The 17,274-nt window shown below is 38.6% G+C and overlaps 1 protein-coding gene across 2 annotated transcripts in view; it reads left to right on the top strand.

The window, feature by feature from the left end:
- The window catches only part of LOC134532761 (palmitoleoyl-protein carboxylesterase NOTUM), a 56,152-nt gene that overhangs the window by 29,424 nt on the left and 9,454 nt on the right, over positions 1-17,274 (top strand). For both annotated transcript variants that reach the window (XM_063369581.1, XM_063369579.1), the window contains exons 2-7: positions 4,995-5,129; positions 5,950-6,044; positions 9,634-9,686; positions 10,222-10,317; positions 10,703-10,763; positions 14,176-14,340. In XM_063369581.1, coding sequence (XP_063225651.1) covers positions 4,995-5,129; positions 5,950-6,044; positions 9,634-9,686; positions 10,222-10,317; positions 10,703-10,763; positions 14,176-14,340 — 605 coding nt within the window. The remainder of the gene's footprint in view (positions 1-4,994; positions 5,130-5,949; positions 6,045-9,633; positions 9,687-10,221; positions 10,318-10,702; positions 10,764-14,175; positions 14,341-17,274) is intronic.

Raw genomic sequence — 17,274 nt, 5'->3', positions numbered from 1 at the left:
GTTTTCACTTCATGAGGGAGCGTATTTTGAAAAACAAAATGGTGAAACGCATGCCTATTTATATTAAATGTAGATTGTGCCTCCTTTCACATTTACATTTACGTATGCTGTATTTATAGAATAATGAACATTGAACCTTCCCCTTTTTCACCTCATTACTGATACATTAATTTAAAATGTTTAGTGCGTATGAATGATATTTCAGAATTATTGATTCAGATTAACATCCGTTGATCAAATAAAACCAAAATCATTTCGTTTTACCACCTCAAGTGTAAAATTAATTAATAATATATGTAACCGCGCTAAAAATAATCGTGTGGCTATTGCAATCATTTTTAATGACTAATTATTGACAGTTTACTTTTACTTTCATTGACTACGGCATATTTAATAGCAATTAAAGGGATGCAAATTCACACGCATGTTAAGCTCGGGTCATCTCGCCTCGAGAGCCGGCGCGCATCCAACTGCGGCGCTGCAAGGAACCAGTGATCCAAGATGGCGGCGCCCTGAGACGCGCCGGCGACGCGCGCGCGCGGGGCCGGCCCCGCTGACAGCGGTGATTGCGCCCGTGTTGACCGACACCAGCCCATTTCGTGGCGAGATTTATGGCCCGGCGCGCCTCGCCTTGCCTCGCTACCTCCTGTCCCCCCTCCACTTCCCTTTCCCCCCTTCACAACCTCCTCCCCCTTCTACGTCCTCCTTCCTCTTCTCCCTTCCCCAATAACCACCAACTACCGTGCCGCTCCACACACCCCCTTCCTCCTTGGAACCATCCAACTTCTTTTCTTCCATGCCTTCTTCTCGCCGAACCAAATTAATGTAACACAACAATCTTCGTTCGTCCCTTACCGCCGCGCCGGTTCAACATTATCTCGCCCTCGCTTCTTCCCCCTTCCCAACCCTTCCCCCCTCGACTTTCTACACACCTCGCGAGGAGGAATATACCTAGATTTTTATCGCGTATAATGACGGCCTCCTTTTGTGTGTACCATGTGCAACCTCGTAAAAACATAATTTACGTAATTAACCTTTAAAATGGAGCGGCATGGTCGAGGAACGTTTTTTTCTTTCTCCCCCACTTTACGAGCATCTGACAGGTGTGGAGACGTGTCAAAATATCCCTGTCGACGATGTTGGGTTGCGGGGAAGGGGTAGGAAAAAAAGGAATGAGGTTGGAAGGAGCTACAGAGCGGTATCCGTCCAGAACGACCAGGAATCTCACCCCGCGCATAAACCGGCCACCCGACAGAAACTCTGACCCCTCCGAGACCACAAGAGTCCTGTACGTGCGGAAGAAATCTTCTCTTGGAGCCCCGCCCCCCTTTCATTTCGATGGTTTGATTGGTTTCGATGGGACTTGACGTCACGTGGTTATGCACAGCGGCTAACCCTTTCAGTCACTTCCTACAACTGAAGTGGAAAATATATATCTCAATGATACTTACTTGGAGTTTATCAAACTTTAAATGTGTGAGAACATGGTGTAAATTCTAGTGGACATCATACTTCATGGATATAAAGTAATACATTTAATTTTATATATTTTAAAATAGTAATTACACCTTAATATATAATAAAACGTAAGATATTACTACATAAAATACCTATTATATAGTTTAAATGGAAATTTTAGACAATTAAGATTTTATCGTAGTAATGGTCGAAGTGTGTTTTCTGGGCACACATACGATGTGCAGAGCTACAGAAGAAACCTCGCGATCTGAAAACTGCTCGAGATATCAAAGCAGTGTCTTGTTTAAGAAAAGCGTTTAATAACACGCTGAGGGTGGATGAGCAGTTCTGTTTCCGTATTTCGTATTTAAACTATAATTTTTTATAAAACGGTAAAAGAATTGAAACGCGTATTTTCAAAATAATATTTGGGTTTGAAACATCCCGTACAGATCATAGAAAGAACTCCAGGGACTTTTGCATTCTACTTATATCTTCATTTTTCCGCCGTGTAATATTATGGTTGCCGCTCGAATTTCATAGTTGTCCTATGCACGACGAGAAGACTGCGCGCCAGTTCAGAGCCTCGCGCTTTTTAAGACCCCCACGCGCGATCAGTCAGAACTGACGGTTCAGAATTATGTCCGAACTGAACGATCGGAACTACCGTGTGTGTGTGCAAAGACCGTCAACTGACTAGTTGTAATTGATGGACTGTAAACTGCCGTGTGTGGGAACAGCATCTCGCCAGTCCAAACCGTCAGTCCATCAGCTGAGAGTCGTGGCATACATCTTTTTTTAATACTCTTAGGTCGCTTCTGCTATTTTTTTTTCTAGCTAAAACTGCAACAGCAACCAAAGTTTCTTCCAGCATATTCTACGATAAAACGATACATCCAACAGCAACAGCAACCACAAGACTGGTCGTGCGTTTGGGAGACTTCATCCGTTCAGTCCAAAGTGTCAGTTCTAACTGTTAGGCCCGAGCAGAGCACCTGGCCTGATTGTGTGTGCAGGGGACCTCAGTTCAATCCTAACCGTCAGTTCGAGCTGACCAGTCCGAACTGATCTTGTGTGTATGTGTGTGTGTGTGTGTGTCGGAAAGGGGGGGGGGGGGTCCTTTATTGGAGATACCGCGCTAGAAGCACCAGCAAGCGTCGCACTTATGAAGCCCGCCTCACCAACACAGGCACTGCTACGAAATCCTGTCTTTTATTACTGTTTCCACAGAGCGAACACTGCACGTCAGAGCATAATGTGGTAGGTATTCGGAAGCGTGATAACGAACCATAAGCGGAGTAAAAGCGTCCTAAACGCAGCATCAGTGCAGTAAGATGCATGCGAGGGCATACCCTGGTTGAGGCGACGGGATCTCCGAACCACCTGAGCACTAATTCAGTGCCTTCTGATCGAATGTGAAATTTGAGTGACGCGTGATCGCGTGACCCCCGACATACGAGCGCGACGCGCTAATGACCAGGATTCCCCGAGGACTATTCTCGGGCCCCCGCCCGTGCGAGGGGAGACCGGGCGATAAGGTTCACTTCCACTGGCGCGTCTTGTATGCACTCGACCCTACGACTCGATGACGGACAATATTCTCTGTGACCGTGCACTGAAATAAAAAAAAAAATTCTCTGTGCCTTTACGAAAGATTCCTTTGGAAACCAGTTGCCAAGAAATAGTTTGAAATACTAAAAGAAAGATATTGTAACTTTGTACAACATATGGCTATGGCTATTTTTGCATATATGAAATAAGTTTTCCGAGATAATACTATTTCTTAACGAAAATTGGCGTATCATGTTTATTTATTTTAATTGATGTTTCATTCAAGCATAATTTTTAAAAATCATGGAAAAGATAGCCGAATATTCAGCCATTTGACGTTATTTTGTTTTACCGTTCTCATAAATGTGCACAGTTAATGGTAGAAAGCTAATAACGGAACGTTTTGCAAATAACTTAAACTATTGGAGGTACTGGGACAACTCAAAGCATAAATGCCCGTGTAATAATCCCAACGCAGTATTACCGCGAACACTATTTAGTACTGATACAGTTGCTTTCATGTAAATTTACAAATTTACAAATACAGTATATGTCAGTTTCCATGAATATTTCTGTTCCATTTAATGAAAAATGTGTATTGCAGTGATGAGCGCCTCTGAGTTGGCTCTAGTTGAGAAAGTATCCCCTAGTTAAGGGTGACAATATAAGACTCCATATATTTTAAAGTGGTGAGACCATTGTGATTTTGAATTCAAACATGTTTCATTGTGCCTTAAAAGTTTTCAACGTCGATATTTGAACATTCGCATTTGTTAAGACACAGGTCACACATTACAACAAATTATAAAATTGTTATAGCATGGCTAGGTATTGATAATAAAATTACAGTTTTGAATGCATTACTGGAAAATCCTAAACACATCAAATTACATAGCAGTGCATGAAATTGTGTGTTAAGCTTTAAAAATTTAGGTTTTAAATTATGGATAACGTGCCCATATATGTATAATTTATGTCCTTAAAACTAATGTCTGTATCTCTCTTCCCCTCCATGTAAGGAGTGTTAAGGGGGTATGTTCCTTATTATTTTGCTTCTATGATTTCAATTTAATTTTACCCGTGGCTTGAATTGAATTCATATTAACCATGATTGTATGTTCATAACGATTTTATAAAGTTTGCGAGTGTTTTTTTAATGTTTTGATAAACTTTAAGGGCACATTTATGTTTTAACACTAAAATTAATCAAGAGCATTTAATTGGGGGGTATACAGATTTTTTTTGGCAGAAATTCACGTAAAACGGTTTAGTTTTATGATTTAGTTAAAAATATACAAAAAAAAAAATTTTTTCCGAAAACTCTTAAAACTCAGTTTTCAAGTATTTGGGGTAAACTTTTATTTTTAGGGATTATTGAAATATATAAATGGTAAAACTGTAAATAAACAATTTTAGGGGGGGGGGGAAGCTAATTACAAAACTGTATACCACTAAGTTCACGCTAGAGTTGAAACATAAATCAACCTTTAAAGTTAACAAAAAAAAAACCACTATATTACCAATTATTTGAATTATGAAACTAATTACAGGCAACAAACAGTTGTTACATTAGGAATTCAGTTTTAATCATGTGGGGCATAAACCGCAGAATTTGCAAAAAGCAAGATGGTTGAGAAAAGTACTCACTTACAGTGGCGTAGCCAGGATTTGTGAATGGGGGGGGGGGGGTGTTAAGAAGCATCCCCCCTCCGTATTAAAGCGGGGGGTCCGGGGGTCCTCCCCCGGGAAAATTAGGATTTTAAGGTGTGAAATAGTGCTATTTTAGCAGTTTTCTGTACTTAAATTTAAATATTGTAATGGTAAAAAAATTATTGATTTTAATATGAAATTTGTTTGAGTGATGAATACGAAATTAATTAAAGAATTGGTGCTAACGGAGGGGGAGGGGGTTTGGAACTCCTAAACCCTTCCCCCCCCCCCCGGCTACGCCCCTATCCCCCTTAAGAGTGAATTTCTCACGGCAGGTGGTACTGCTGTTCAGGGTGGTCGCCGCGACCGTGAGCAGGTCGCAGCAGCACCTCAGCACCGAGGGTGTAGCCTCCAACCAGGTGTCGGAGTACAGCACCCCGCCGCTCAGCACCATTCAGAGGTTCATGAAGGTCGGTCGCACACTTGACCATTTCTTGTAAACGATCAATGTTTTTGTATTGCACACAACTTAAAAAAAAAACAATGTTTCGGGTTTTGGTAGTACACTCTTAGTCTTGCCAGATAGCGGATGTAATTTATTAAAAGATGTATGATTATAGAATCAATAGTGATGTTGTTTATGTTTTAAACGAATCACAAGTATAGCTTAATATGTTTTAAGTTTTGGGATCGTTTACTTTTTTTGTTTAAATTACATTTTAGTGGTGGTTTGCCATTACTTTTATAGAGGGAGGACACATTGACTGGTAGTTAATGCGTGTATCCAACATCGTCCGACAACCGACCGATCGTAGGAATGAATAAATAAACAAATAAATTAACTAATTGAATGAATAAAGTAACAAATGAAAATACGGTCAAATGAATATATGATAGAATGAATACGATATAATGAATGTACGATATAACTAACCTACGATGGTATTAATATACGAAGGAATGTATCTACGAATGAATTAACCTACGAACGAATGATGAATCAATGAACGAATAGGTGAATATATGAACGAAATAATGATATACTAAGGATGACTGACATGAATGATTCTACCATTAATGTATCTACCATGCATGATGGCTGCATTTATCTGGAATGAATGAATCCTCCACGAATGAATGAGTCCATGATTTTAATGGAAACAAATTTACATCGAGGATCTGAATTGTCATCATTCGCTGCCGAGTGTAGGCCTAGCTACGTTTGCTCGGGGATGATAGTGCAGTTCCAGAAAGTGCCTTGAGAGGTGGACTGGTTGCCTGCCCCCGCAGATGCTGGAGCCGCGCGCCGCCGACGAGCAGCGAGTGCTCAAGAGGGCGCAGCTGTCCGTGGCCAACGTGACGTGCAACGACGGCTCGCCTGCGGGGTGAGGTGCCCGCCCCCTATGTCCGCCTGCGTGCCTATAGTCTGTTTCACGCTCACAGTGCAACACTGGTACCACCCGGGTTGTTGAAACATGTCTTTTTGACGTGACAACGTCCAATAAATCGATGAACGCCGGCTGCACGCACGAAATATTGTCCCGTTACGCACATTGTCCCGTTACGCGGTGTCCCGTTACGCTCATTGTTCCGTTACGCTGTGTCCCGTTACGCTGTCGGCGAGTGCAGTAATAATAGGTTATGTTACAATTTACTAAAAAAATTATGGTGATTCATAAATAATTCATGATAGATGTTTGATTACAGTTTATTTATATGAAAACTTGTTCATAATTATATTGAAACTTTGTAGCTAAACGCCAGTTTTTAAAATTAATTACTGTTTCGACGACTGTTTATAAAGTGAAGTGAAAAGTTAATGTGGTTTTCATTGCTTATTACAACAATTTCGGCAATAAAGTTTCATTATTCTTGCATTTTAAAAATCTGATTACTAGTATAATTTCAAGTATTTATTCTTTTATTATAAAAATGATTCAATTTTATTCATAAAAGTATGCAATCATTTCATCAATGTTTTGTTATGACGTTGTCTCGTTAAACTATCGTCCGTAAACCGACTTTACAGAAAACCAATTTTTTTGTTGACAACTAATAGTGCATTTAATGATGAGCCTATAATAGAAGCTAAAAATATTGTCATGATTTTTAGCCACACAATTTTCGTTCAAGTTTATACTTTTAGGTACATTTAGAAGTCAAATTGCCTATTTTGCAGTCGTTACCGTGTGGTGCAGATTAAAACAAAAATGTACATGTGTATCTTAGTTGCATTTTTCTATATCATTTTAATACATTTTTTTTAATTTTTTTGTTATTTTATTTTACCGAAACTTTAAAATGGTGTCTCCTGACAGTATTAATACCGTTGTAGTCAATCTTACAGGGAAAAAACAAACATAATAATTGAATGCAAAACACCAATGATTATTTCAAAGGAGATCATTTTTGTAAAAGTCACTTACTATTAATAAAAATACATTCCATGTGTGCAATGCTGAAAAAAGCCAAACTTCTTAAACAAAAAGTTAATAAATACGGTTGAAACCAAGATGGCATCTTTGTTACATCTTCCTGGAAATAATTATATATATATATATATATATATAAAAATAAATTATCAGACGATGCTTTTGAAGCAATTCACCAAGGAAAATTTATTTCCACATTCTCGTTCCACATTTTACCTTACAAAATACAATTTTTCTGATAAATAAAACCAATTTTCAAACAAAAGTTGTGTCTACGCCGAAACAAGGACATAGCTAATAGCATAAATGGTACATTGGAAAGAGAAAGTAAATGCCCGTTTAAACGGACACTGCAATGTAAGGATTAGGTGCGCTTTAGCTGATGCACCCGTTCTTCTCTCACTGCTAGTTACATAGGTACATTAATAATTTAACTGAATCGAATTTTAAAATTTCATAACTCACCCCCTTGGGAGATAATTTTCCTTAAAATCATAACTTAGTGAATGCTTGTATAGCGTAAGAAACATATCTGCCAAATTTAAAGATTTTAGGTCTGGTGTTGTCAGTGAGTGGTATTTCGCTTATACGAGTGCTATTCGTAAAGTAAAGCTGGACTCCCAATCATCCGTTTCATCCGTCCGTCCGTCAATCACGTGACCTGCAGATGGCCCGAAAAATTCCATCCGTCCGTCCGTCCGTCCGTCCGTCAAAACCTTGCCAAGCTTTAGCTTTTGACGGACCAACGGATGGTCCACCGCCTTGTTAAGTCGATCGTCTTCAATACGACTTTCCGAAAACAGTGTTCGATTTTTTTTAATTTGCAATATAAGCACACGGAGAAAACCACCACAAGTTCCTTATAGAAGGCTGTGTCGTATTGACCGATTATTATTGTCATAATAACGGTAAAGATTGCTTAGGAGAATGAGCTTTTAGGCAGAAATGCTGATACCTTACGTCCGGGAAAGCCAGCATTTGTATAATATATATAGCAAAGACTATCGGGATAAGCAACTGAGGGAAAAAGCCTGGATTGAAATAGCTTCTTTCTGTTTCCTTTGACGCAGTAATAAAAAAAAAGCATAATTTTATTTATTGCTGGCTAATGTTATTTTTAAGACGGCCACTGTTTAATCCGCTTGTCAAAGCACGGTTCCCACCTGTCAACTTATTATCACATTCATAAAAACAAAAGTTAATTATCCCAAGTAAATTATTTTCACCAAACGTTTACCTACAATTGAGAAAGTATGTAGCGGAAAGTTGTAGCACTGATATTTTAGAATAGTGACGGACGGACGGACGGACGGACGGATGGCGGATGGTTGAGAGTCGGTAATAATTGCCGAGAGAAAATAACGGACCGAAATTGACGGACGGGCGGGTGACGGACGGATGAAACGGATGATTGGGAGTCCAGCTTAAGATTCGTTTAGTCATTTTAAAAAATAAAACTCGTGATAAAAAGTTTTTATTGGCTTTTTTTAGTTTAATACAGACCTACTTTACATTTTCACATAATCGCCATTCAGTTCCAAACCCAGTTTCTTTAACCTCTCTCCATAGAAGCTCGCCGTTTGGGAATGGAACGTGACGCCTTGGTCATAGGCATCATGGACTTTGAATACGCAAAGCGTGTAGCCTGACTACAGGCGCTTAGTTAACGTCTCCGGAATCTCCGTTCTTGAGTCGGAAAATGATGGCTACAATTTTTTATTTATTTTTTATTTTTGGGATGAAAAGGGCGTCATTTTGGTTGATTTAATTAAATGTGGTTAAACAATTACAGCAAAAATTATAGAATTACGATTGTCAACTGGTTTAATTCCAGGCGGCGAACTTCTGTGCACCTGGTTTAAAGAAACTGGTGCAGCGTTACGAAAAGGGCTTGGAACTGAATGGCGATTATGTGAAAATGTAAAGTAGGTCTGTAGTAAACTAAAAATGTCAATAAAAATTTTTTTCTCGCGGTTTTTTTTAATGACAAAACGAATTTTACTTTACTAATATCCCTCGTGTATAGCTAGATACATATATATTAATGTACATGCTATCCAAACAAGTTGTAATAAACTTCCCTATGGCAAGAAAAAATACGATGAACACTGAATTACCTTAAAACGCGGGCAGCCAGCGACTTGGCAATAATGGCCAACAAACCTGAAAAAATCTGAACCCAAACTTGCCGGTTTACAGAATTCACCCAACCAAATAATTTCGGATTAAAAAGCTCTTACTTTAGTTCCATAAATTATTTTGCGTGTGTAATTTTGTATTTTTACTAATAATTTAAATTGACTCAATAGTCAATAGTATGATAGTTTTAACACTTAAATAAGAGTAAAGCTCTATATATATATATATATGTATATATATATATATGTATATATATATATATATATATATATATATATATATGTGTGTGTGTGTGTGTGTATTTATATACACATAGCAAATATATCCTTGCATAGATAGAAATCACAAAATAGTGTTTTCATGTAATTAAGTACGTACCCTAAAATAGCTGTGTGTGTTTCAGATTTTACTTGAGGCGGTCACAAACAAGTACAAAATGGATTATCTTTCTTGAAGGTATGGTGTAAGTCTTTAATTTCTTCGTACAAATCAGTTCTTAAGTGATTATTTGCGATGCCTTTGCATACAACCAACTAAAGGAAAAATATAATTATGGTGATAGTGATGGATGGTTATCATGGCACCAGAATATTGACTTGTTCAATTTGTGTTATTATTTCATTTTAGTCATTTATCCACATTATGGGATATTAGGGGATATAAATATCTGACTAAGCTATTATACTGTTTTAGTCCGATAAATACTTACCACCGAAAAAAAAAAGAACTGCTTATTTTACGCAGTTGACTATTACTATAAAAATTTAAACACCAGTCAACGGATGTTAACTACCCAAAGTTGGCCAGTTTCCCATATTGCCCTATTCCAATATTTTATTTCATGCACTGTAATAATGCATAACTTTTCAACCCCATTCCACTGAATGCAGATGCTCGAATACCAGCAATTGTTTGTAACCACCCATGCAAGAATACAAATAAAAAAATGGTTTTTCCCCAAACTCTTCGTAAAATTGTGGTATATTTTCAGGAGGATGGTACTGTTACGATGAACGAAGTTGTCACAATCGCTGGATGAGACTACGCCATTTGATGACGTCAAAGCAATGGGCGGATACAAAAACAGGCTAGTACATTATTACAAAGATAATTATTGTCACGGACATTATAGTATTCACCAGTAGTATTGTAGGGCATTGTGAAATCAGTCTTATTTGAAAAAGATTATGATGAAATAAAAATATTATGTAAAATATTAAACATTTGAGAGTAAATAATTGCATCATCTTTGATTCGGGAAGCAAATCCTTTGTTTCCAGAAAAATCTTTGGTTCTTCAGCTTACACTATCAATTTTAAGAAAATGTGTAGGTACTCATTTAAGTACTAGCCAATCCAGCACATTTTTATCGTATTCCCCGTGATGAAATAAAATAACATATCAATTTCGTAGTAAGATCATGTACTATTTCTATATGTGATTTTTATTTTTTATATTCCTTTTTTTTATAGTTGGTGGAATCCTTTCAGCAAATCCTGAAGAAAACCCCTTCTGGTGGGATGCGAACCATGTGTAAGTAGAATACTTTCTTCATATGTCACTGAAACATAATTTTCTAATGGTAGTTAAGCAACTATTATTTTAAAACAACAAAACATGGTCAAAACAAAACTTGTTTGTTATAAGGAATATTGACATTAAAGATGGGAAAGCCACACGCACAAGATGTGATGAGATTCCAAAGAACTGTTACGAGGACACCAGAGATGAGACAAAGAGACAGGCCAGTCGGCCCCTGCGCGCCGGCCAGCGGGCGGGTCCAAGAGGGAAGCCCCACCTCCCTGACAGGTAGCGCCCGTCCCTCTTCCTGTCTCTAGAGTGTTCGACACGTTCCCAGAGCCCCGTCTGCGTGAAGTGGAGTACCTAGGACGACATCTTTCTCGGGGCTTCGACACGACACTTTGTAGGGCTTCAAGACCTCTCCAGGTCGGGACTTGGCAGGTATTCAAGTCGGAGGGCGGCCTGCGGCTAGTAGTGTGCGGGTGGCAGAGGCAGGTGGCGACACCGGCGAGCGAGTGCGAGACTAGTGAAGTGACGAGGGCTAGCGACCCTCCCTTGGCGAGCGATAGCGGGCGGCGAGTGACGCGCTGCGTGTGCGAGGATTGTTGCACCGGGACGGTGTTGTGTGTGCGGCGGACGAGTGAGTAGTGCGAGGCAGTGTGTTGAGACAGAGGTGAGCGGTAAGAGACGAGCGGTAGAGATAGCCACTGTCGAGCCGTGCTCCAATGGTTAGAGTAAACTGTAGACTTAATGAAAGAGTGATTAATTTGTAGACACATATTTAAATGGTTTAAATATTAGCTGATAAATAAAACGGCAGTAATTAATTAGGTTATCATTGAAAGAAACTGAGAACTTAACAAGGGCGACCTGACCTCAAGATTAAGCAGCATGAAGTTCTTGCGCGAATTGCGAAATGCCTACCTGCCAGGAATCCAGAAATTGTTTCGCGACGATTGACGTTGCTACCAGAGTGGTAGCAACACACGACTTAACACTCTTACAGGTTCGAATAAATGGTCTGGAAATTCGCGCTTCCTAATTAATTTGTGGTTTCGTTTCATAAACATATAAGGCTCGGTTTCTCATGCCATGTTGATTTTTTTGATGTGACGTCTAAAAAATCGATGAACGCCGGCTGCACGCATGAAAAAGTGTCCCGTAACGCACATTGTCCCACTACGATGTGTCCCGTTACGCTCATTGTACGCTTGCGCCGCATCTTTCTACCACACGATTGGAACAACCATCGATTTGACTTTTCAATCATGTTTTCGTCGTTTGAATTATTAATATTATGTAATATAACGATCGTCCACCGATTTTCAGCACAATCGGTACGGTTATTTAAAAGTAATGTTGAATTTTCAAATACGTTTTTGTACGAGCAATGGTGTTATACAGTTACATAATAATTCTAATTACACCCGGGATCTTGCACAATGTTTTAAAAAATATTGTAACACATTATAAATACGTTTGGTGTATTTAGGATGCGTATTTGTTATAAAATCGTATTATAAAAACGAAATAATATTATTCCCCTACGGTGCTGCAATCTATGGTGACGGACGCGAACCGAACGAATCGCGCTATCTACCCGCTTCCGCTGCAACCAGGCACTCGTTAATACATATTTTCCTCTGTTTATCGCGAGGGGTGTTATTATTTATGAATTATAAATAAAATTTCGTGCCCGGGGCCACAATTGCATATCATTTTGAGCACTGGAAGACATAAAAACGTAAAATATTCTCGACAAATTTTGATCTCGGCCTCAGCGCACCACGAGCGTCTGGGTTGGAGATAAAAGCCTAAATTCTTTCTTAAATTTACTAAAACTTATTTTATTAACTGCAAATGCATTTTTATTAAATTCTATGTTTAATTTCACGACGAACAAACTTCGTCTTAAATGTGTAATTGCGAAAAAGCGTAAAACATTCTCGACGATCTTGAAGTTAAATAGAAAACATGTATAAAAGTTATAGTTAAAATAATCTCTTCGTTAAAGTAATAAACATATTTGAATTAATGAGTGAAAATAAAAGTAAATTTATCAATTAAATTGTAGATTTCATTTCACTCCTTCTTTGTATCCATACAAAATAGTGATAATTCAATAAAAATGATTCAATTTTATTCATAAAAGTATGCAATCATTTCATCAATGTTTTATTATGACGTTGTCACGTTAAACTATCGTCCGTAAACCGACTTTACAGACGACAAATTTTTATTTTATTATTTAAGGGAAATTTCGAAAAAAAATTTGTAATTGGTGTTCTGCCACTAATACTTTAAATATAAATTCACCAAGCGTAAAATTTTGGGTGTAAAACATCGTGCAAGTTTTCGCAGTTATCATCGCTTGCGCAACGTTTTACACCTATGATATTATACTGTTGACACTATAAGTGGCAGAAAAACCATTTCAAGGGATGAATCGGGTTAAAATTTCAGAAAAAGCCCTCAAACAAAAGTAATGACGAAAAAAAAAAAAATAATCAACATGATGTGTGTGACCGAGCCTTAAGTACGTACAAATTGTACGAATTCAAGCCACGTCTTCCAATTTCAGTTAGGGAGCAAGGAAAACGTTTGGGGTAGGAGGGGCGAGGTCAGTCTGGATTTCTTGCAAGTGGGGAACATGGCGGATGTTTCCGAGCGCCGTGCCGTGCCGTGCCGTGCCGTGCCCCCTCCCGCGCATTTAGTCATTGCTACGTTCACATCCCAATGCTCTTTATAGCCTCTAATGACTCCTAAGCATTCATGGAGTTAAGCTATAATTCACTACATTATCAGTCACTGCAGTCTGTCTCACGCTTGGATATCAGTTCAGTGTGTATGGCGACCTCTGTTGATAGATAGATGCCACTCAGTTTAACATTAATATATATATATATACATATATATATATATATATATATATGCCATCCATAGTTATGCATTAACATACTTTTTTTTACTTTACTGTTTTTTTGACCTTTTTAAGGCTGTAAATTAGTGTACATTGACAGTTGTATCCAATCTGACCAATAAATGATTCAATGCTAAAAAAAAAAAAATAATTATTTTCACAGAAAAAACAATTTGAATTAACTCTTCATCGCTATTAATAACAAGTCATCCCATAAAACAATGAGCAATACTCAAAAGAACATATGGTTTTTTTAATATATATTTTTTGAAATGCTATTAACAATCTGTAAAAAATATCGGTTGAAAATTGCAAAAAAAAAAAAAAAAACCGTTTTGAACGAAATATTTTGTAAACTATTTGTCATATCAAAACACAGTTTAGACGAGAAAAAAAATCCTTATAGAATTGACTGAAAAGAAGGGTGCTTAATTGTTATTTTACGTGGAACAATAAAGAAGTATGTATGGGGTATCTGCTATGCTGAAGGTAATTGTGGCGCAGGTTCGTGCCGTACTGCTCGAGCGACTCGTGGAGCGGGTCGCGCACGCGCCCCGGCGGAGACGTGAGGTTCAGCTTCATGGGCGCCGCCATCGTGAGGCAGGTGGTCCAGGACCTGCTGCCGCTCGGCCTGCGCAACGCCACCTCCCTCCTGCTGGCCGGGAGCAGGTGAGCCAACCCGCCGAGCTCCAGTTTCCCTCAGCGGTGCCACAGTTTCCCTGTGTCCGTGCAGGTTTTACCTAGAGGCCACTCCAGTGTTTCAGGGCCACTGCGCAACCCGCGTTAACATCATAAGATACAATGATTTAATAGGCTTATCAAAGCCCCTTTCTTCAAAAACGTGCATAAATTATGGTTCAAACCTAGACATTTAACTTATACATATTAGTAAAGATTAGTATAAAACTATAATTTATGTACGTTTTTGAAGAAAGGGGCTTTGATAAGAGCATTGTTGTCTTACATATCGAGCAAGCATCATTTCGAAATCTATATTAGTTAATTAGTTATAAGCAAAATGAAAATAACATTTAATCTTATGAGGTTAACGCGGGTTGCGTAGTGCCCCTGAAACACTGGAGTGGCCTCTTAACTAGTAGTTTAGACTAGAGATAAGAGTGAGGGGAGTTAACGGCAACAATCACTGCCACGGCTGGCCAATCCCCCTCCTAGCACACGATGCATGCGACCCTCCCCCCTACGTGGCTAATTCCAGCATGAGTAGGCGTATAGGCTTCGGCCTGAGACGCACCTAGGTCCCTCCCTAACCCGGACCCCTCCCAAACACACTTAAGTTTTTAGTTAGGTTAGGAAAAAAAAGAATCAGTTTCACAATCAACGTACCTACGCAGGGTGTGAGGTAGCCTGTTTCACAGTTACAAGAGTCGACGCTGGCGAACGGGTTCCGATAGCGTCGCTCTTCGCCAGGATCGTGGTAACAAATCCGCGTGATCTTTTAACCGTCCGCAGACACACTGATACCGATATAAGGTAATTGTAAGTGGTGGAGACACAGGCTGAAAAGTTCTTTAAATGGTTCGTACAATTGACGATTTTTATTTAACACTATTTCTTGGGCATACGTCATTGCAGTTTTGCACTGTTTGGCATGGGGAAAATTCGTAAATGCAGAATAAGAAATAAAAATGAATACATAAACCCTCAGAAAACAAGCCTAAATTATCTGATGTCAAACCTGAGGATTTTTGCTCAAAGTAAAAGAACTTTGTAACAGCAAATTTACGAAGATCCCTGTACAATCAGTAACAAGCATTCTTCTTCTTAAATCTAAAGTAAACATTTATAACCTAACGACTTAAAAATTATTAGATAGCATCACATATTAAAAAAAATAATCATTAATTTATTCACCAAAACCAATCAATATTTCAACATCATGATGATATTTTGGATCAATAAGTTTTTTGAATGATGCTTTCATTAGGGAAGATTCGTACACATTCGACAATGCTGGTTTACGCTATGGTTTCTTAGAAAAATTCTGTCACGCCAGATCAATATTGAGGTTTCTCTTGGGTTCGTTTTGGTTTGTGATGGGAGGGGGCGATAGAACCAACTTGCCTGCTGTTTTATTTCAAATTATTCCCTTTCGTTGGTGGGTATTATAAATTTTTTTATAGATGGTGATTTACAAAAAATGGGAGTATGTCAGTAGGGGAGACAGGGGCTAGCTGTCACAAATTTCACATTTTATTTTTTCCCTTGTGAATGGTAAAGTTTTCACACATGCAGTTACTTTAAATATATTTATGCTAAAAATTAATTGTATTATTCTGTAATAACTGTGTGTAGTTAAAAGAATACTCTTAATCAGAACCTTGTTGAAAACAAGGAAAAATGTGTATTTACTGTTGAAAAACTCCCTTTTCTGCAGTTTTATAGATGCCTTTACACCTTCAAGCATATGTTTGAATAACTAACTGAAATAAACAAGTTAAAGCAGACTTATAATAATGCTATAACTATCTGAAAAATCCAACACGTGAACATAATGTTGTAACAAATTATATTTGGAGGGTCAAAATTATTAACTATATTCAAAACTTGAAATCAAAATATAATTTGACAATAAAAAAATGATTCTCACAGATCCAGGTTCTTTAGTTGAATCTTGGTTAATGCAACATAATAATGAAAAATTCCTTAAATTAACGAAGTGATTAGACTGTGTGGGACTCTAAACATTAAACTATTATATTACAGCTTAGCAAAACTAACTATCAAAACAAATCTGAGTTCATAGTGCTTTCATATAACATTTACTCAGATGAACCAAACAAAATGACTATCTTTAAATAGGCATCCCAAGTAGTATGAATTCATTTAGCAGTCTAACAATAAAACTCAGCAAATCGATATTTAGTATTTAAAAGAGATTAGTGATATCTTTAAATGGTTTTTACTTTAAAAAAAAAAAAAAAAAGGCTGTTAGAAACGTGTTACTTCTTCGAAGTATTTTCTTGTATTTACGCTGTATCTCACTCGATGTACTTGCGATACTCGGTTAATGCAAACTAAAGGTGCCCCTCCGACGTCTGCAAACGAGTTTAAAAGGTCCCTGGACGAGCTGGTCTGCAAAATTAGCTGCTGCAATCCCACATTATTCGTGGTTTGGGACCTCGGAATGAAAACTGGAATACTCCGGTTGATTCTCTTCTTTCAGTTTGCCCCCGATTATCCTTATTTGATTTCTTGATTCAACTTTACCAAATTATTCCGCTACAAGAGTAAGTTAGCAGTAAAATCTACGAAATCAAATTATTGTCTGCATTCTCTTGGCTTCTGGTTGTAGGCCTTGTCAGGGTAATTGACTTGCGACGTTTAGGCAGTCATTGCAGCTGCCATGATCAGGTAGACTAAGTCTGATTGGCTGGTGCAGAGGATGCACCCTGCAGTCTGGGTGGCCCAGCCAACCAGAAAACAACCGTCAGGAAGGCAGGAAGGCAGGAAGGCAGGAAGGCAGGACGGCAGGACGGCAGGACGGCAGGACGGCAGGACGGCAGGGAGGCAGGACGGCAGGACGGCAGGGAGGTAGGAAGGCAGGCAGGAAGGCAGGACGGCAGGATGGCAGGAAGGCAGGCA

Source organism: Bacillus rossius, chromosome 6, assembly GCF_032445375.1.
Source record: "Bacillus rossius redtenbacheri isolate Brsri chromosome 6, Brsri_v3, whole genome shotgun sequence".
Classification (NCBI taxonomy): domain Eukaryota; kingdom Metazoa; phylum Arthropoda; class Insecta; order Phasmatodea; family Bacillidae; genus Bacillus; species Bacillus rossius.
This window is presented reverse-complemented; position numbering and strand designations above follow the sequence as displayed.